This window comes from Amblyraja radiata, chromosome 1, assembly GCF_010909765.2.
Source record: "Amblyraja radiata isolate CabotCenter1 chromosome 1, sAmbRad1.1.pri, whole genome shotgun sequence".
NCBI classification, from domain to species: Eukaryota; Metazoa; Chordata; class Chondrichthyes; order Rajiformes; family Rajidae; genus Amblyraja; species Amblyraja radiata.
The window spans coordinates 186,052,251-186,074,704 of NC_045956.1; the positions used below are offsets into that span (position 1 = coordinate 186,052,251).

At 47.1% G+C, this 22,454-nt stretch overlaps 1 protein-coding gene across 1 annotated transcript in view; it reads right to left on the reverse strand.

Moving 5' to 3' along the window:
• Positions 1-22,454, reverse strand: part of LOC116987847 (dedicator of cytokinesis protein 2-like) — a 1,012,655-nt gene that overhangs the window by 914,321 nt on the left and 75,880 nt on the right. The window contains exons 3-4 of the mRNA XM_033044139.1: positions 14,963-15,003; positions 5,357-5,412 (exon numbers count right to left, since the gene is read on the reverse strand). Of these exons, the coding sequence (XP_032900030.1) occupies positions 5,357-5,412; positions 14,963-15,003 (97 nt within the window). The remainder of the gene's footprint in view (positions 1-5,356; positions 5,413-14,962; positions 15,004-22,454) is intronic.

Below are 22,454 nucleotides of genomic sequence, written 5' to 3' on the forward strand. Positions count from 1 at the left end.
GAGTGACTACGTGAAGAAGCCCGCCAGGCGCATGCGTGCACGCATTGCAACTCGTCATTGTCGGGAGGAAGGACGTTCCTCCCGAACGGCAGGGTTTCGAACCTGCAACAGTAAGGTAAGGGAACTTCGTTCCATACTTACCTTTTTTCTACAGAAGGCTGTTGAAAGCCGGCGGGGGAGGAGTCTGCAAGCAGCAGGCAGCCAGCAACGGCCAGTGGCACGACAGTCTCCCTTAGCGGGAGTCCGTGCGTCTTCAGCTCCGGCAAAAAGAACGGAGTACTCCGGAGCCGTCAGTCCGACAAACTCGGACAACAGCCCCGAGGACGCTACAGGGGTCTGTCGGCTGCGGAAATCACAGCGGGAGGAAGGACGTTCCTCCCGAACGGCAGGTTGAGAACCAGCAACACAGGTAAGAGATTTCCTTACCTTTTTCTTCATTGCAGGAAGGCTGCCGAGCTGCCGCTGAAAAGCAACAGGCAGCCAGCAACGGACGTCGGCACCACCATCTCCCATAACGGGAGCGAGTGCCAAACTTCACCCCAAACGGGTGGAGGAAATCGGAGCCAACAACCCACAAAGACAGTGGGTTGTATTTGTGCTCTGTCCTACTTTTTAATATTAGGGGACAAAAGGAGATTGCGCTCCTGCCGTGGCTAAGCCAGGTGGAGTAAGCGCAACAGGGGACTACAGCTGCGGCCGGAGTCGGCTCCCGTAATGGGAATAGCTGTGCCCGACTTTCGCTCCCGACTCGCTCCCGCACCGGGCCGGGCGGGAGAGGGAGCAAAACTAATGTTTCCCCGCGCTAGGTCTGTACAGGAGGGGAAGCTGGACAAAGGAGTGTCCACAGTGCTGCTAGTGAAGCTGGCTGGGGGAGACCACGGCCGGGCGGGAGACCATTCAAATGGGGCCGTTGACTTTGACAGTCATTAACGGCAGCAGACGGGTTAGAATGACGCTCACCCGTAGCAATGGACCTGCAGGTAAGAGCTGCGGGTTTTTTTTTGCATTTCTATGCTGATTGCAGGTGCAGAAACAACGGGCTGCGACAAAGTTGGTGGGCTAGATGGAATCAGCTGTGCACAGATGTCCTCCACTCCAGCCATATCCACTCCACGGAAGGACAGTAAGGACAAAGCTGGAGAAGGAGTACCGTGGAGCAGCGGGCAGCCAGCAGCAGCCAGCAGCACTTGGATCACCCGTAGTGGGATCAGCTGTGCCTGATGTCGCCTCCGCACCGGCCAGATCCACGCGGCCGGGCGGAAAGGCTAGACACAAAACAAACAAGGTCGTGGACTCAGAGGAGTCTGGCTTTGAATCACCGCCGGCGGCCAGCGCCCGAGAGCGCTGGAGCGGGAAGAAGCGGTGTATGGAGCTTTGCTCCAACGTGACGGACTCCGGGACATGGAGTCGGGTCACTGTGGGCCCTATGATAACCCACAGCAGTACCTCTTTAAGGGCTGCACAGTGCTTCTACCTCATCAGAAGGAAGCACTGCGGGTCAGTTCTGGGCTGACCTGGAAGAGGGGTCCGCAGAAGAAAGTGTGCAAGGGGTGCAGGAACAAGAGAACCTACTGGAACCCAGCACCCCCACGCACCCACCAGCAAAACTGGTGAAAGCTCGAAGGACCGGTACTCAAAAACATGAGTCTTTCAGGCCATGGCCCAGACCGGCCTTCTCGGAAGATGCGGGACCTCCAACGCCAACCAAACCGTAAATCCAGACCCCAGCGCTACAACAGCGAAGAACCTACAAAAAGGTAAACCTGCCACTGGTAACTATGGAGGTAGGTGGGTCTGGTTCCCTACAAACAGTGGGCACGGAGATTGGGTGGAGATAACACTCTCTTCTGAATGCATGGAGCATGATAACAACCGATATCTACATCTTAAGCAGTATCCAGGGATATACAATAGAGTTTATACACAAGTACAGCCCTCCAGTTCAACATATACTGAACTGAATGTTCGTGCTTTCTGATAAAAGAAATCAAAAGCGCAAGCTGAACTGAAGCGGCTTTACATAAAAGGTGTAATTGAGAAAACTCAACACGAACCATTAAAATTTCGTGTCCGATATATAAACAAAAAGATGATGGTCATCGCATCATCATAGATCTAACAAAATAGATACCTTTGTTACTGCTTAACAATTAATTCCCAAAGGTTACTTCAATGGCCAGCATCATTTTAAAAGATGCTTACTATTCAGTGCCTATACGAGGTGACCACATTTTTCGCTGCATTGGAGGGGAGGGGAAATTGTTTATTTACGCATTCCCTCCTTTCCTGCCTCATCAGTCGGGTATTAAGGAAATACAACAGACTCTGCATCTGGAATTGGTAGTACCCGATTGGCCTACACAACCATGGTTCCCAGTGGTATCAAACATGGAATCAGAGACATGAACATCCCATCTGTTCTGGAATATCTGGCAGGCCTCCACTACGATGAGGGGCTCAGTTACAATGCCATCAACTGCGCCAGAATCGACTTACCTATGGCAGGGGACAGACCATTACACTGTTGGGACTGACCCACTGGTACAAAGCCTATGAGGAGTACCAGATACTCCCATTTATGGGATGTGAGTATAATCCTGAAGATGCTCAGGAATTGGTCTCCAGCAACAGTTCTGTCCTTACACAGACTGACATTAAAACGGTCATGCTAATGGTATTGGTCACGGCACAGAGGATACAGTCACTGCAAAACAAGACTGGACAACATGACTTTCTCAACGGAAAATATTACGTTTCATATTTATGAGATAGTAAGCAGAACAGAAAAAGGGATCAGCAGGCTTCTATATACAATTAGGTCATACCCAACAGATGACCGTCTGTGTATAATAAAACATCTGTCGTTACACATGGAGAAAACAAATATCCTAAGAGGCAATGAAAAGGCACATTTTTTATCAGCCACTAGCAACCACACCAAGAGTGACGGTCCAGACCATCTCAAGATGGCTGAAACAGTTGCTAAACACAGGCTGGGGTGGATACTAAAATTTTAAAAATCTCTTTCCACCAGGGCTGCAGCTACATCGGCAGCGATACAGTTGGATGTACCAATGGACCAAATCCTCAAAGCAGCAGGATGGTCTGGAGGGGAAAAACATTCCAATTATTTGTAATAAACCAGTAATGAAACCTGGAACATTTGCAGAAAAAATTTAAGTTCTGTAAATTAATTTAAACCCATATAAAGGGGTTATAAACTTGTGTTAAAAATTTTATGATTTCAATGTCGAATTCATGTCCAAATTATGTTAACACAATCCTCCCAACAGTCAAGGCAGACGTGATGCATGGATTCGTTCCACGGCATGAAATCACAGAGCTTTAAAATCTTCACGTAGTCACTCACGTGACTCCGAAGTAAAATAGTAAGATTAAACGAGAACTTACCAGTTTGAAGTTTGATCTGTATTTTATGAGGAGTTACGATGAGGGATTACGTGCCCTCCGCTCCCACCCAGATCATATACTTAACTGGTACCTCTTCTCTAATCTTACTATGTTTAGTCATTACAGTTATCTGTGATTTCACACCGCTGCTTTGAAGAATGACACGCATGCGCCTGGCGGGCTTCTTCACGTAATCCCTCATCGTAACTCCTCATAAAATACAGATCAAACTGCAAACTGGTAAGTTCTCGTTTAATCTTACTATTAAACTCTACAATAAACTGTTGGACATGAGCATTCACCCAGCTATGTGCCATTGGATTCTGCATTTTCTGACAAACAGACAGCAAAGAGTCAAGGTGGGTGAAAAACTCTCCAGCCCTCTGACTCTCAACACAGGAGCCCCCCAAGGGTGCGTTCTGTCACCTCAGCTCTTCTCACTTTACACCAACAACCTCACATCCCAATACAGCTCAGTCAAAATTTTCAAATATGCAGATGACACAACAATAATTGGCCTCATCTCAGACAACAACGAATCACAATACCATCAAACAGTCGACAGCGCAGTCAAATGGTGCGCAGACAACAACCTCCAGCTTAATACATCAAAAACCTTAGAAATCATCATAGATTTCAGACGCAAACAAAACCCCAAACCCCCGGTCCATGTCAACTCCCATCCCATAACCTCCACGAACTCATTTAAGTTTCTGGGCACCTATATCTGCAATAATCTAAAATGACACATCAACGCAGACCACATCATCAAGAAAGGACAACAACGCCTATACTTCCTCAGACAGCTCAAAAAGTTCAGAGTCCACAAACACCTCCTGGTCCGTTTCTATCAATCCATCATTGAAAGCATCATCACCTCCTCAATCACAGTCTGGTACGGAAACACTGACAGTCACTCACTACATAGATTACAGCGCATTGTCTCCAAGGCCTCCAGGATCATCAACTCCCCCCTCCCCTCAATCCATTCCATTTACCTCCAACGTACCTCAAAACGGGCAATAAAGATCATCTCGGACCCCTCCCATCCAGCAAACCACCTTTTTCCAGTCTCTCCCTTCCGCCTCAGGTCACTTGCTACAAAATCCACCCACTTTAAAAACAGTTTCTTCCCCTCAGCAATAAGAACACTCAATTCCCTCCAATAACAGACAATACTAAGGACATTTGATGTATACAGTGCCTTGTCTATGGTCTTTTTCTGTTCTTTTGCACTATGTATTGTTGGTGAGATTTGTGATGTGGTATGGATGCACTTTATTACTGTGATCTGTGTTGTTATTAGTGTTAATGTGACTAAAGCAGTGTACCATCATGTACCGAACCCAAATACCACCAACCCTGGTCGTGTGGCAAATAAAGATTCTATCTATCTATCTATCTCTCCATACCCCCTGATCCCTTTGGCCACAAGGGCCACATCTAACTTCCTCTTAAATATAGCCAATGAACTGGCCTCAACTACCTTCTGTGGCAGAGAATTCCAGATATTCACCACTCTGTGTGAAAAATGTTTATCTCATCTCGGTCCTAAAAGATTTCCCCCTGATCCTTAAACTGTGACCCCTTGTTCTGGACTTCCCCAACATCGGGAACAATCTTCCCGCATCTAGCCTGTCCAACCCCTTAAGAATTTTGTAAGTTTCTATAAGATCCCCCCTCAATCTTCTAAATTCTAGCGAGTATAAGCCGAGTTTATCCAGTCTCTCTTCATATGAAAGTCCTGCCATCCAGGAATCTGTCTGGTGAACCTTCTCTGTACTCCCTCTATGGCATTATGGCCACCACTATTTTGTTCTGTTCCACCCATGAGTTTCTGTGAGGTCAACTCATAGCAAGCATTGTAAACGGCCCAGGGTCAAAATCAGAAGCACAGGAGCAACATCAATCATTCACCAGACTTGGACCAAGCAAAGAGACTCACCCTCTGAGTTCAATGGTTGCATGTTTGATGTGAATGATAGAGGCAGGAAAAATTCCCTGTGGAGAGAGCACAAGGGCAGAAGTCAGGCATAATATTCAACTGCAGGCTGGAATGATACAGGCCATTCAACGGCTGCCGATTTATGAACAAATTAAATATTTCACGCAGTGAGGGGCAACCTGGTCTAAAGTTTAGGGTTGAGTGCGTAGAAACATAGAAACATAGAATCATAGAAAAACAGGAGCAGGAGTAGGCCATTCGGCCCTTCGAGCCAGCACCACCATTCAATATGATGCCAGGACTTTCATATGAAGAAAGACTGGATAGACTCGGCTTGTACTCGCTAGAATTTAGAAGATTGAGGGGGGGATCTTACAGAAACTTACAAAATTCTTAAGGGGTTGGACAGGCTAGATGCAGGAACATTGTTCCCGATGTTGGGGAAGTCCAGAACAAGGGGTCACAGTTTAAGGATAAGGGGGAAGTCTTTTAGGACCGAGATGAGAAAAAAAAAATTCACACAGAGAGTGGTAAATCTGTGGAATTCTCTGCCACAGAGAGTAGTTGAGGCCAGTTCATTGGCTATATACAGTGGCTTGCAAAAGTATTCATACCCCTTGAACTTTTCCACATTTTGTCACGTTACAACCACAAACGTAAATGTATTTTATTGGGATTTTATGTGATAGACCAACACAAAGTGGCGCATAATTGTGAAGTGGAAGGAAAATGATACATGGTTTTCAAATTTTTTTACAAATAAAAAACTGAAAAGTGTGGCGTGCAAAAGTATTCAGCCCCCTTTACTCTGATACCCCTAAATAAAATCCAGTGCAACCAATTGCCTTCAGAAGTCACCTAATTAGTAAATAGAGTCCACGTGTGTAATCTAATCTCAGTATTAATACAGCTGTTCTGTGAAGGCCTCTGAGGTTTGTTAGAGAACATTAGTGAACAAGCAGCATCATGAAGCCCAAGGAACACACCAGACAGGTCAGGGATAAAGTTGTGGAGAAGTTTAAAGCAGGGTTAGGTTATAAAAAAATATCCCAAGCTTTGAACATCTCAGATTCAGATTCAATTTTAATTGTCATTGTCAGTGTACAGTACAGAGACAACGAAATGCAGTGCTCTCACGGAGCACTGTTCAATCCATCATCCGAAAATGGAAAGAGTATGGCACAACTGCAAACCTACCAAGACATGGCCGTCCACCTAAACTGACAGGCCGGGCAAGGAGAGCATTGATCAGAGAAGCAGCCAAGAGGCCCATGGTAACTCTGGAGGAGCTGCAGAGATCCACAGCTCAGGTGGGAGAATCTGTCCACAGGACAACTATTAGTCGTGCACTCCACAAATCGGGCCTTTATGGAAGAGTGGCAAGAAGAAAGCCATTGTTGAAAAAAAGCCATAAGAAGTCCTGTTTGCAGTTTGCCACAAGCCATGTGGGGGACACAGCAAACATATGGAGGAAGGTGCTCTGGTCAGATGAGATCAAAATTGAAGTTTTTGGCCTAAATGCAAAACGCTATGTGTGGCGGAAAACTAACACTGCACATCACCCTGAACACACCATCCCCACTGTGAAACATGGTGGTGGCAGCATCATGCTGTGGGGATGCTTTTTTTCAGTAGGGACAGGGAAGCTGGTCAGAGTTGATGGGAAGATGGATGGAGCCAAATACAGGGCAATCTTGGAAGAAAACCTGTTAGAGTCTGCAAAAGACTTGAGACTGGGGCGGAGGTTCACCTTCCAGCAGGACAACGACCCTAAACATACAGCCAGAGCTACAATGGAATGGTTTAGATCAAAGCATATTCATGTGTTAGAATGGCCCAGTCAAAGTCCAGACCTACATCCAATTGAGAATCTCTGGCAAGACTTGAAAATTGCTGTTGACAGACGCTCTCCATCCAATCTGACTGAGCTTGAGCTATTTTGCAAAGAAGAATGGGCAAATTTCAGTCTCTAGATGTGCAAAGCTGGTAGAGACATACCCCAAAAGACTTGCAGCTGTAATTGCAGCGAAAGGTGGTTCTACAAAGTATTGACTCAGGGGGGCTGAATACTTTTGCACGCCACACTTTTCAGTTTTTTACTTGTAAAAAAATTTGAAAACCATGTATCATTTTCCTTCCACTTCACAGTCATATGAATCCATTATTTTTAGAGGCAAAATTATTCAAATTAGAAGATTTGGTTACATTCAAAACAGCTCAGATAATGTTTAGGGCCAAAAATAAAAATTTACCTGGAAACATTCAAAAATTATTTAACGAGCGTGTGGGGGGTTACAATTTAAGAGGAATATTTAACTTTAAGAAACAAAGAGTCCGTACGACTAGAAAACCCTTTTGTATTTCGGTTTGTGGAGTAGGAGTGTGGAATAAATTGAACGGAGAATTAAAGCAATGCACAAACATGAATCATTTTAAAATGATATATAAAAAAATAATTTTCAAGGGGTACAGGGATGGAGGGGATGGTTGACAAGTGGGGGTTAATGTTTATCTATTGCTTTACTATTGTTTACTTATGTTTGGGTACTTTAGATATGAAGTTTGAATGTGCATAATAGTTGTATGTATATATATATGTCTGTAGGTATTATGGGAAATTGCCTAGGGTAGTATTATTATTAGTAATTAATTGATTTTTAAATATGGTAGAAGTGTTGGGGAAAAGGGGTGAGATTTAATAAGTTATTCTTCTTCTCACTCCTTTTCTAGCTTGTACAGACACAGAGTTGGACATTGGAACTTTGCTTTTGTTCTTTTCATTGCTTTGTAAATATTGATTGTATTGTCCAATTGTTTGATAATTTCGATTTTGTTACTATTAATGTCTTTAATGTCTTTACTTGTTCGAATAAATAAATAAATAAATAAATAAATTATGCACCACCTTGTGTTGGTCTATCACATAAAATCCCAATAAAAGACATTTATGTTTGTGGTTGTAACGTGACAAAATGTGGAAAAGTTCAAGGGGTATGAATACTTTTGCAAGCCACTGTATAAAGCATGATAGGTGTATGGAACGAGCTGCCAGAGGAATAGTTCAGTCAGGTACTTTCGCAGTGTTCAAAAAACATTTTACTATCACCCTCTGTGTCATAAACTGTGTTATTTTTAAGGATAACGGGGAAATCTTCTGGACCGAGATGAGAAAAACATTTTTCACACAGAGAGTGGTGAATCTGTGGAATTCTCTGCCACAGAAAGTAGTTGAGGCCAGTTCATTGGCTATATTTAAGAGGGAGTTAGATGTGGCCCTTGTGGCTAAAGGGATCAGGGGGTATGGAGAGAAGGCAGGTACGGGATACTGAGTTGGATGATCAGCCATGATCATATTGAATGGCGGTGCTGGCTCGAAGGGCCGAATGGCCTACTCCTGCACCTATTTTTATGTTTCTATGTTTCTATGATCATGGCTGATCATCTAAAATCAGTACCCCGTTCCTGCTTTTCCCCCATATCCCTTGATTCCCTTAACTCTAAGAGCTAAATCTAACTCTCTCTTGAAAACATTCAGTGAATCGGCCTCCATGAAAACATCAAGTGAATGAGTGAAAGTCACCTATCCATGTTCTCCGAAGATGCTGCCTGACCCGCTGAGTTACTCCAGGCATCTGTGTGTGTGGTTTTTTTTGTGGTAAAGCGGCTTCTGCAGTTCCTCACGTCTCTTTACGATCGCCTACTTTGCCTGTGCACTCATGTCAGTGATGAAAATTATCACGGAGATTTAACTGACTTGGCGGCGGGGTTGGGGGAGGGGGGTGGGTGGTGGGTGGTGGGGGGGGGGGGGATGGAAAGTGGTGTTTGGTTCAAGTCTGCAACCAAAACGGTGAAAAGCTCACCTCACCTCACAATCTCTACCTGACAACTTGTGTTTTGGGGAGCTGGGAAACGTGGGTAGATGGTACTAATGCTGACAGAGAAAACACTTTTTCACCCAGAGAGTTGTGAATTTGTGGAATTCCCTGCCACAGAGGGCAGTGGAGGCCAAGTCACTGGATGGATTTAAGAGAGAGTTAGATAGAGCTCTAGGGGCTAGTGGAGTCAAGGGATATGGGGAGAAGGCAGGCACGGGTTATTGAAGGTACACAAAATTGCTGGGGAAACTCAGCGGGTGCAGCAGCATCTATGGAGCGAAGGAAATAGGCGACGTTTCGGGCCGAAACCCTTCTTCAGACTGATAGGGGGTGGGGAAAGAAAGAAGGACAAAGGGAGGAGGAGGAGGAGCCCGAGGGCGGGCGGATGGGAGGGTGGGAGGAGACAGCTAGAGGGTGAAGGAAGGGGAGGAGAGAGCACGGGCTAGCCAAATTGGGAGAATTCAATGTTGATGCCATAGGGGCGCAAGGTCCCCAGACGGAATATGAGGTGCTGTTCCTCCAATTTCCGCTGTTGCTCACTCTGGCAATGGAGGAGACCCAGGACAGAGAGGTCGGATTGGGAATGGGAGGGGGAGTTGAAGTGCTGAGCCACCGGGAGGTCAGGTAGGTTATTGCGGACTGAGCGGAGGTGTTCGGCGAAACGGTCGCCCAACCTACGCTTGGTCTCACCGATGTAAATCAGCTGACATCTAGAGCAGCGGATGCAGTAGATGAGGTTGGAGGAGATACAGATGAACCTTTGTCGCACCTGGAACGACTGCTTGGGACCTTGAATGGAGTCGAGGGGGGAGGTGAAGGGACAGGTGTTGCATTTCTTGCAGTTGCAACGGAAAGTGCCCGGGGAGGGGGTGGTGCGAGAGGGAAGGGAAGAATTGACGAGGGAGTTGCAGAGGGAGCGGTCTTTGTGGAAGGCAGACATGGGGGGAGATGGGAAGATGTGGCGAGTGGTGGGGTCACGTTGGAGGTGGCGGAAATGGCGGAGGATTATGTGTTGTATTTGCCGGCTGGTGGGGTGAAAGGTGAGGACCAGAGGGACTCTGCCCTTGTTGCGTGTGCGGGGATGGGGAGAGAGAACAGTGTTACGGGGTATGGATGAGACCCTGGTGTGAGCCTCATCTATGGTGGCGGAGGGGAATCCCCGTTCCCTGAAGAACGAGGACATTTCCGATGCCCTGGTATGAAATGTCTCATCCTGGGAACAGATGCGGCGTAGGCGGAGGAATTGGGAGTAGGGGATGGAGTCTTTACAGGGGGCAGGGTGGGAAGACGTGTAGTCCAGATAGCCATGTGAGTCAGTGGGTTTATAATGTATGTCGGTCAGGAGTCTGTCCCCTGCGATGGAGATGGTGAGGTCAAGGAATGGTAGGGAAGTGTCTGAAATCGTCCAGGTGTATTGGAGTGCCGGATGGAAGTTGGTGGTGAAGTGGATGAAGTCAGTCAGTTGTGTGTGGGTGCAGGAGGTGGCACCAAAGCAGTCGTCAATGTAGCGGAGGTAGAGGTCGGGGATGGGGCCCTGGTACGCATCGAACAAGGATTGTTCAACGTACCCGACAAAGAGGCAGGCGTAGCTGGGGCCCATGCGTGTGCCCATAGCTACGCCTTGTGTTTGGAGGAAATGGGAGGAGTCAAATGTAAAGTTATTGAGGGTGAGGACCAACTCCGCTAAGCGGAGGAGAGTGTCAGTGGCTGGGTATAGGTTGCTCCTCTGGTCGAGGAAGAACCGGAGGGCTCTGAGGCCATCCTGGTGGGGGATGGAGCGGGTTATTGATAGGGGACGATCAGCCATGATCACAATGAATGGCGGTGCTGACTCGAAGGGCCGAATGACCTCGTCCTGCACCTATTTTCTATGTTTCTATGTGTTCCGTGTATTTTATGTTCCCTCCAGCCCAAACTCAAAGCTGCTGTGAATATGGAACACCCTGTCAAGCCAGAGTTAACCACATCTTTCTGCACAGCATGCTTGACAATCCAGTTGATTTGACTCATTGCCACAGGGAAACACGGCCCAGATTTTTATCAGTTGGACACTATTCCCGTTGCACTTTGCTAAGCTCTTCCTGTTCAGAGGCAGCCAATGGATGATTAATAATTGCTGCCGCAACAAGCGAGATTTAAACGGAGCGCTCTCCTCGACTTAAGGGCCTGTCCCACGAGCATGCGACTGCATGCGGCGAGCGCGAACAAACTGGAAGCGGGTGCCGCGCGGAGGTCGAGTGATCCCGTACGAGTTGACGTGAAGTTCGAGTGAAGTCCGCGGGAAGTTCGCGTTTGACGTACGGCGTCAAGACGCTGTGCACGCCCGTCGAGCCTTAATACGGCTGCGGGCCGGCAGGCCGTTGCCACGCGGAATTTTTGGACAGTGTCAGTTTTTCAGAGCCCCGCGCTATGTCGGGACCAGCTCCGCACAACTCCATACGGCTCCGGCGATCGAAGTGGGACTGGCCCCGCGAGGCCGTACGGCTCAAGTGACCACATTAGGTCACGCTTGCCGCATGCAGTTGCATGCTCGTGGGACAGGCCTTTTATAGAGCGTCATAGAGTGATACTGTGCGGAAACAGGCCCTGCGGCCCATCTTGCCCACACCGGCCAACGTGTCCCAGCCACACTAGTCCCACTTGCCTGTGCTTGGTCCATATCTTTCCAAACCTGTCCTATCCATGTACCTGTCTAACTGTTTCTTAAATGATGCGATAGTCCCAGCCTTAACTACCTCCTCCGGCAGCTCATTCCACACACCTGCCACCCTTTGTACGAAAAAGTTACCCCTCAGATTCCTATTAAATCTTTTCCCTTTCACCTACTTATGTCCTCTGGTCCTCGATTCACCTACTCTGGGCAAGAGCCTCTGGGCAAGAGACTACCCAATCTATCCCTCTCATGATCTTAGACACATCTATAAGATGCCCCCTCATCCTCCTGCGTTCCAAGGAATAGAGTCCCAGCCTACGCAACCTCTGCCTATAGCTCACACCCTCTGGTCCTGGCAACAACTTCATAAATCTTCTCTGTACACTTTCCAGCTACACAACATATTTCCTAAAGAAACATAGAAACATAGACAATAGGTGCAGGAGTAGGCCATTCGGACCTTCGAGCCTGCACCGCCATTCAATATGATCATGGCTGATCATCCAACTCAGTATCCTGAGTTATAAAATAACATCTCGCCTATAACAAGATGCATCTCCTCTCTAATTGAAAGCAGGAACATATTTGTCCACGTGGGTGGAGCTAAGACCTGGATAGTGTGGGTGTGGAGAGAATATTTCCACTAGTAGGAGAGTCTAGGAATAGAGGTCACAGCCTCAGAATTAAAGGACGATCCTTTAGGAAGGAGATGAGGAGGAATTTCCTTAGCCAGAGGGTGGTGAATCAAGGCCAAGTCAGTGGATATTTTTCAGGTGGAGATTGATAGATTCTTGATTAATACGGATGTCAGGGGTTATGGGGTTAGGAGGGAGAGACAGATCAGCCATGATTGAATGGCACAGTAGACTTTATGGGCCGAATGGCCTAATTCTGCTCCCACAAGTTATGAACTGATGAAGGGGCTGCGATGGATTTCTGATCAACTGGAGGCATCGCAAGCAGGAATCGATCATCAAGTGACATTGAAAGGCCATTTCTGAGACGAACTGGCAAAATGATCAAGAACCCCTCCCACCCCAACCATGGACTGTTTGCCCTCCTCCCATCAGGGAGGCGGTACAGGAGCCTCAGGTCTCGCACCAGCAGGCTGAGGACCAGCTTCTTCCAAAACACCATTACCCTGCTGAACTCACAGGCCCGATGCTAGCTATCTTTTATCTGTATATATTTATTTGCCTTTGTACTAGATCAATATATCCTCATTTGTACATATTAATTAACCAGCATTTTTACTACTTTGCACTCTGATTAGATGCTAAACTGCATTTTGTTGTACCTGTACTTGTATTTGGGCAATGACAATAAAGTTGAATCTAATCTAATCTAATCCAATCTAATTTGATCTATTTTTAGATCAACATTTACCGTAAACTAAACAGCTCTTGAACTGTTCATCATCTCTGCTGCTCTGAGAAGGGTTCAAGGGGAAGTGAGTTAAGTGCAGGAGGAAATAGCCAACATATATGTTTCAAGCTGCAATGGGTGCAGAGAAGTATTACGAGGATGTTGCCAGGACTCGACGACTCGAGGACTCGAGGGAGAGGTTGATAAATGTGAGGTTATCCACTTTGGCGGCAAAAACAAGGCTGGCACTTTATTCCTTGGAGGGCAGATGAGGGGTGACCTTATGGTGTGTATGAAATCATGAGAGGAATAGATCAGGTAAACGCACAGTCTCTTGCACAGTTTAGGAGAATGGATAACCAGAGGACATAGGTTTAAGTTGAAGGGGAAAAGATTTTATAGGAACCCAAACTTTTCCATATAAAGGGTGGTAAGTGTATGGAACGAACTGCTGGAGGAGGTGGTTGAGGCAGGGACTATCGCAGTGTTTGAGAAGCTATTAGAGGGGTATATGGATGGGACAGGGTTTAGAGGGATATGGGCCAAACACAGTCAAGTGGAACGTGTAGATGGGACATGTTGGTCGGTGTGGGCAAGTTGGGCCGATGGGCCTGTTTATACACTATATCACTCTATGACTATGGGTGGCACAAGGTGGGAGGACACTTTCAGAGAATTCACGGTGGGACAGCGGTAGAGTTGCTGCTTTACAGCGGCAGAGACCCTGACTACGGGTGCTGGCTGTACGGAGTTTGTACGTTCTCCCCGTGACCTGCGTGGGTCTTCTCCGAGATCTTCGGTTTCCTCCCACACTCCAAAGAGGTACAGGTTTGTAGGCTGATTGGCTTGGTATAAAATGTACCATTTTCCCTAGTGTGTGCAGGCTAATGTTAATGGGTGGGGATCGCTGGTTGGCGCGTACGCGGTGGGACGAAGGGTTCATTTCTGCACTGTACAGCACATAAACAGGCCCTTCGGCCCACCCTGTCCATGTCACCCATCAAGCACCCATGTGCAGAACAGAAATACAGCAATGAGCAGCTTTGTACACTCTGGAGTTTAGAAGGATGAGAGGGTATCTTATTGAAACATATAAGATTGTTAAGGGTTTGGACACACTAGAGGCAGGAAACATGTTCCCGATGTTGGGGGAGTCCAGAACCAGGGGCTACAGTTTAAGAATAAGGAGTAAGCCATTTAGAACGGAGACGAGGAAACACTTTTTCTCACAGAGAGTGGTGAGTCTGTGGAATTCTCTGCCTCAGAGGGCGGTGGAGGCAGGTTCTCTGGATGCTTTCAAGAGAGAGCTAGATAGGGCTCTTAAAAATAGCGGAGTCAGGGGATATGGGGAGAAGGCAGGTACAGGATACTGATTGGGGATGATCAGCCATGATCACATTGAATGGCGGTGCTGGCTCGAAGGGCCGAATGGCCTACTCCTGCACCTATTGTCTATTGTCTGATGGTTGTTGGGAAGAAGCTGTTCCTGAACTTGCTGGTCATGGATTTCAGGCTCCTGCCCGATGATATTGGCTGCCTTCATTGGCAGCACCTCCGACAGATCTCTTTGGGCAGCACAGACTTGGTGGGCTGAAGGGCCTGTTTCCTGTATTACATGAATGACCCTCTGACAGAGCCATCTACAATCCTGATGACAAATTCAAATTGGTCAAATTAAACATCATCTGTGTTGAGCAGTAATCAAAAACCTACCTTTACACATCGGTTTTTCAAGGAATATCCTTTGTACCAACCTATGAAATAGAAAGACAAGGAGCATCACTGCCAAGAAGATCAAAGAATCCTGGCTCAACAGTAAATTCACAAACATTAGGTCATAGTCATAGAATCACAGAGTGATACAGCGTGGAAACAGGCCCTTCGGCCCAACTTGCCCACATCGACCAACATGCCCCATCTACACTAGTCCCACACTCATGCGTTTGGCCCATATCCCTCCAACCCTATCCTGTCCACCTAGCTGTCTAAATGTTTCTTAAACATTGTGGCAGTCCCTGCCTCAACTACCTCCTCCAGCAGCTTCTTCCATACACACCACCACCCTTTGCGCAAAAATGTTACCACTCACCTTAAACCTGTGTCCTCCAGTTCTCAATTCCCCTACTCTGGACAAGAGACTCTGTGCGTCCACCCGATCTATTCCACTCATTACTTTTTCCACCTCTATTAGATCCCCATCATGTATAATCTTTCCGCCGACTGGATAGCACGCAACAAAAAGGCTTTTCACTGTACCTCATTACAAGTGACGGTAATAAACAAAACTAAACTAGCGGCATATAAGAGTCTTTTGGATAGGCACATGGACTTGCAGGGAAAGGAGGGGTATGGATTTATTTGCAGGCTGATAGGAGTTGGTTCTGCCCTTGTGTTCAGCACGGACATTGTTGGCCAAAGGGCCACTGTTCAAGGTTCTATGATCAATCGCATCAATTCATCAGTTCATGTTGTACGAGCAGAATTAGGCCATTCGGCCCATCAAGTCTACTCCACCACTCAATCATGGCTGATCTATCTCTCCCTCACAACCCCATTCTCCTGCCTTCTCCCCATAACCCCTGACACTCGTACTAATCAAGAATCTGTCAATCTCCACCTTAACATTGTCCATTCACTTGCCCTCCGCAGACGTCTGTAGCAATGAATTCCACAGATTTAAGGCAGAGATATGAATGAATGAATGATTGAATGAATGAATGAATGAATGAATGAATACGTTTATTGTCATTGCACAATACTGTGCAACGAAATTCCATTACATCTCCTCCGGTTAAAAAAATACAAACACGACAACCATTAACACATATGTACACTTATTAGTAAAAAATAAATAGGTATTTTAAAAGAATTTAAAAGAATTTGGCGGCATTTCTTGGAATTACATTTTGCTTCCCCAGCGTTCTCTGTTGGAATTTAGCTCTTTTATCGCACATGGGTAGAAACTATTTTTTAGTCTACCGGTGCGAGCCTTCAGAGTCCTGAATCGCCTCCCAGAGGGTAGCAGAGTAAAAAGGTGGTTGGCAGGGTGGGATGTGTCCTGCTTGATATTTGTGGCCCGGCGCAAGCATCGGGCCCTATATATGTCATCCAAGGAGGGCAGTTGGGCGTTTGTAATGCTCTGCGCAGTTTTTATAATTCCCTGCAGCGCCCTCCTCTCAGCCACAGTACAGCTAGCAAACCACACCAGGATTCCATAGGAGAGGATACTCTCCACGGCGCATCGGTAGAAGGACAACAGCAGCGGCTGTGAGACGTTTGCTCTCCGCAGAGACCTCAGGAAATACAGCCGCTGATGTGACTTCTTCACGAGAGTGACGGTGTTCATTTGCCATTTAAGGTCCTGGGAGATGTTTATTCCCAGGAACTTAAAGCCAGTGACTCTCTCCACCATGTCTCCTTTGATGTATAAGGGAGCAGGTTCCTCTCTCCTCTTCCTCCTGAAGTCAACGGCCAGCTCTTTTGTCTTTGATGGATTGAGTACCAGGTTGTTTTGATTACACCAGACAGTCAGTTTTTGGACTTCATCCCTGTAGGCAGACTCGTCGTTGTTGTTTATCAGTCCCACCACAGTCATGTCGTCCGCAAACTTAATGATCCTGTTTGTACTGTGTGTTGGTATACAGTCATAAGTGTATATTGTGTACAAAATGGGACTCAGCACACAACCTTGTGGCGCACCTGTGCTAAGCGTCAGGACTGGGGAGTAACTGGACCCCATCCTGACAGTCTGTGGGCAATCTGTTAGAAAGTCCTTAATCCATCCGCATGTGTTTGCATTAACACCCAGATCAGACAGTTTGTCCACCATTCTGCTGGGGATGATACTATTAAATGCAGAACTAAAATCTACAAATAACATCCGCACATATGAGCCAGGACGCTCCAGATGTGCCAGTGCAGAATGTAGAGCTGTGTTGATGGCATCTTCCGTTGACCTATTTGCTCTATACGCAAATTGATGCTGATCCAGGGTGGGTGGGAGTGAGGACTTAATGTGGGCCAGGACCAGCCGTTCAAAACATTTCATCACGGTCAAAGTGAGAGCAACAGGTCTATAGTCATTCAAGCTCGTAATTAATGTTTTTTTGGGTACAGGTACGATGGTAGCAGTCTTAAAGCATTTAGGGACAGTGCACGTTAACAGAGAGAGGTTAAAGATGTTGCTAAAAACCTCCGCTAACTGGTCTGTACAGTCCCGCAATACTCTCCCTGGGATGCCATCTGGTCCAGCAGCCTTCCTGGGGTTGACCCTGCGGAGTGTTCTTCTGACGTCCTCCGTACTCACAGCGAGTGGCGGGTTGTCAGTGCTGGGTGCGGCTGCAGGTGCAGGCTCTGCCTCATTCAGCTCAAACCGGGCGAAAAAATGGTTGAGCTCCTCAGCTAGCGAGTTGTTACTGCTGCAGATGATCGGCCCCCCCTTGCCCTTATAGTTCGTGAGTTGCTGAATGCCCTGCCAGACACGCCGAGGGTCCCTCTCATTGAAATACCCCTCTATCCTTCTTCCATAGGCTGTCTTTGCCTCCTTAATGGCTCTCTTTAGTTTAGATCTGGCAGTGCAGTACAATTCATCACTGCCAGATCTAAAGGCTGAGTTCCGTTCTCTCAGCAGGTTCCTGACATCCCTGGTCATCCATGGTTTATTGTTTGGGTAGCACCTGACCTCCCTGTTGACAGTGACGTTGTCAATACAGTTCTGTATATAGAACATGACTGTGGATGTATATTCATGTATGTCCTGGTTTGCAAACAAGTCCCACTCGGTGCGCTCAAAACAGTCCTGAAGTTGGGCGGCAGCGCCCTCGGGCCAAGTCTTTATGCTTCTCACACTGGGCTTGGTTCTCATAATGAGAGGTCTGTATGCCGGGGTGAGAAAGAGTGATAGATGGTCAGACTGGCCGAGATGAGGGAGAGAGGAGGCTTTGTACCCATCCCTAATGTTGCTGTACACGTGATCCAGTGTATTTTGACCTCTCGTCGGACACGTGACATGCCGGTGGAATTTAGGGAGGACAGTTTTTAGATTAGCCTGGTTGAAATCTCCAGCCACGATGAAAATCCCATCAGGATGCGCATTCTGTAATTTGTTGATTCTTAGATAGATAGATTCTTGATTAGTGCAGGTGTCAGGGGCTATGGGGAGAAGGCAGGAGAATGGGGTTAGGAGAGATAGATCAGCCATGATTGAATGGTGGAGTAGATGATGGGCCGAATGGACTAATTCTGCTCCGATCACGTGATCTTATGATCGTCTCCGCCAAGAATCGCCAGAAATTGCATCCTCTAGTCCTGACAACATCCTCACTGGGGGTACAACCCTACATGCTGAGGGGCGACCTCATTGAATCTATTTCTTATGACCTTATGACCACCCTCTGACTAAAGAAAGTTCTCCTCATTTCCATTCTAAAGGTACATCCTTTAATTCTGAGTCTATGGCCTCTGGTCCGAGACTCTCCCACTAGTAGAAACATCCTCTCCACATCCACTCTATCCAGGCCTCTCACTATTCGGGACGTTTCAATTAGGTTCCACCCCCTCATCCTTCAAAACTCCAGTGAGTACAAGCCCAGTGCTGTCAAACGCTCATCCTATGTTAACCAACCCATTCTTGGGATCATTCTCGTAAACCTCCTCTGGACTCTCTCCAGCGCCAGCCAGCACATCCTTCCTCAGATACGGGGCCCAAAATTGCTCGCAGTTCTTGTAAACTCCATCTGGTCTCACGGAATGACAGAGCAGGGGTACTGATTGTGGATGATCAGCCATGATCACATTGAATGGCGGTGCTGGCTCGAAGGGCCAAATGGCCTCCTCCTGCACCTATTGTCTATTGTCTATTGTCTATTGTCTATAGCACGCACAAGAGGTTGAACAACGTTCTCCTGCTTCTAATTCTAATTCTAATCTGTTTGCGGAGGCTTCTGGGTTTCGGGTGGTGGTAGCCACTGCCCATGAGCATCTTGTTGCCGGATGACAGATGGAGAGGGTGGTCCCCAGTGAGCCCTTTGTTCCTGTGGTACAGCAGCCCGTGTCTCATGTGGTGCCATTGCTGGCGGCTGCCTGTTTACCAGGGGGAAGCTCGCTCTTAGCTCCAAGTTGGACCAGTTGTAGTCGTGCGCATGTAAAGTACATGTTTGTTTTTGAGAGCAAGCGCTCTTGAGCCAGATGGGTGCACTAACAGGGGATGGTTTAGTTATCAAGGCAGCGTACAGAAGTGCACAGCTGATGTCAAACACAATATAACTTGATTAGAAAACCTCGGCACATCCAGTGCCACAATCCCACTAGACAATAGTTAACCGATAATAGACAATAGGTGCAGGAGTAGGCCATTCAGCCCTTCGAGCCAGCAATGTGATCATGGCTGATAATCCCCAATCAGTACTCCATTCCTGCTTTCTCCCTATATTCCCTGACTCCACTGTATTTAAGAGCCCTATCTAGCTCTCTCTTGAAAGTATCCAGAGAACCGGCCTCCACCGCCCTCTGAGGCAGAGAATTCCACAGACTCACAACTCTCTGTGAGAAATAGTGTTTCCTCATTTCCGTTCTAAATGGCTCCTTATTCTTAAACTGTGGCCCCTGGTTCTGGACTCACCCAACATCAGGTACCTATTTCCTGCCTCTAGCGTGTGCAAACCCTTAATAATCTTATATGTTTCAGTAAGATACCCTCTCATCCTCCTAAACTCCAGAGTATACAAGCCCAGCCGCTCCATTCTCTCAGCATATGACAGTCCCGCCTTCCCAGGAATTAACCTTGTAAACCTACGCTGCACTCCCTCAATAGCAAGAATGTCTTTCCTCAAATTAAGTGAGTAAAACTGCACACAATAATCCCGACCCAAAACATCACCTGTCCATGTTCTCCTGAGACAACACAAAGATGATGCCTGCCCCATTGAGTTACTCCAGCAGTGGTAGAGTTTAGATTATTATCACATGTACTGAGGTACAGTGAAAAGCTTTTGTTGCTTGCTAGAGTTGCTGCCTTACAGTACGAGAGACCCGGGTTCGATCCCGACTACGGGTGCTTGTGTGTGCGCCGTTTGTACCTTCTCCCCGTGACCCGCGGGGGTTTTCTCCGGGTGCTCCGGTTACCTCCCACGCTCCAAAGATGAACGGGTTTGTAGGTTCCCGAGATGCTGCCTGTCCCGCTGAGTTACTCCAGCATTTTGTGTCTACCTTCGATTTAAACCAGCGCCTGCAGTTCTTTCCTGCACAGGTTTGTAGGTTAATTGGCTTTGGTAAAAAATGTCCATTGTGTGTAGCATAGTGTTAACGTGCGGGGATCGGTGGTCAGCGCAGACTCAGTGGGTCGAAGGGCCTGTTTCCATGCTGTGTCTGAAATGAATCTAAACAAAGATGATGCCTGCCCCATTGAGTTACTCCAGCATGAGGTGTCCTTTCTTTGTAAACCAGCATCTGTAGTTTTTTTTTCCTTAAATATAACCTCAGGCAGTTTGTTTGGGACAAGTAGCAGATAGATCCTTTCTGGAAGTGGTCGGGGAGGCCGTGTGGCCCGGGACTGGTGTTGGCAGCCCGGTCTGGCGGTGAAGGTCGATAGGTCATATAACAAACGTGGTAGGCACACCAAAGCCTCTGCTTCCTTAAGAGGCTTAGTAAGTTTGGCATGTCCCCAACAACTCTCACCAACTTCTACAGATGCGCCAAGGACAGCATTTTATCGGGATGCATCACAGCTTGGGTTGGGAACAGCTCCATCCAAGACCGCAAGAAATTGCGGAGAATTGTGGACGCAGCCCAGACCATCACACAAACCAACCTCCCTTCTATTGACTCCATCTACACTTCATGCTGCCTCGGCAAGGCCAACTGAAAAATCAAGGACCAATTAAGGCTCGAAGGGCCAAATGGCCTCCTCCTGCACCTATTTTCTATGCTTCTATGAGTCTCAGTCTGGACACTCCCTCTTCCCCCCTTTCCCGTTGGGCAAAGCGTATAGAAGTGTGAAAATGCACACCTCCAGATTCAGGGGCAGCTGTTATCAGGGAACTGAATCAACTACAGAGCGGTCCTGAACTACTATCTACCTCATGTGACCCTTGGACTATCTTTAATCAGACTTTACAGGCGTTACGTTATTTACCAAATATCCTTTATCATGTATCTGTACGCTATGGATGGGTCGATTGTAATCATGTATTACCTTTTCACTGACTGGTTAGTACGCAACAAAAACTTTTCACTGTACCTCGGTACACCTGACAATATACTAAACTAAACTAAAACAAAACTAAACGATCATTTAGCGGGACTCGGTACATCGGCTCATTGGACAATCAAGATTCACCCAGACTCTGCATTCACCTAGGCAGCGAAACCTAGAATCATAGTGATACAGCATGGAAACATGCCCTTCAGCCCACTTTGCCCACACCGACCAACATGTCCCAGCTACACCAGTCCCACCTGCATGCGTTTGGTCCATGTGTAGGAAGGAGCTGCAGATGCTGGTTTAAACCGAAGATAGACACAAAAAAGCTGGAATAACTCAGCGGGACAGGCAGCATCTTCTCTCCAACTCAGCTCCATCTTCTGTCCCGCTGAGTTTCTCCAGCTTTTTGTGTCGATCTTGCACTTTGTACATATCCCTCCAAACTTGTCCTATCCTTGCACCTGTCTAACTGCTTCTTAAAAGTTGGGATAGTCCCAGCCTCAACTACCTCCTCCGGCAGCTCATTCCATACACCCACCACCCTTTGTGTGAAAAGGTTACGCCTCAGATTCCAATTAAATCTTATCCCCTGCACCTTAAACCTATGTCCTCTGGACCTCGATTCCCCTACTCTGGCCAAGAGACTCTGTGTATCTAATCAGATCAGTACTAACAGCGGGGTGGGAGATTGCAACCTTCACGTGGTCCACCTTGTTTCAACTAATGCAATCAACCCGACGTGCCCAAACAAGATCAAATAGAACAAGGTAGACAAAAGTGCTGGAGAAACTCAGCGGGTGAGGCAGCATCTATGGAGCGAAGGAAATAGGCAACGTTTCGGGCTGAAACCCTTCTTCAGACTGATTCAAATAGAACAAGTTGACTTACGACTTTAGGCTGTACTAAGAAGCACTAACAGCCTAATAGATTCACAAACACTATTACTGCTTATGTTCCATATTCTTTATAACTGAACCACTTTGCCAGTCCCCATGAAGGGAGTTG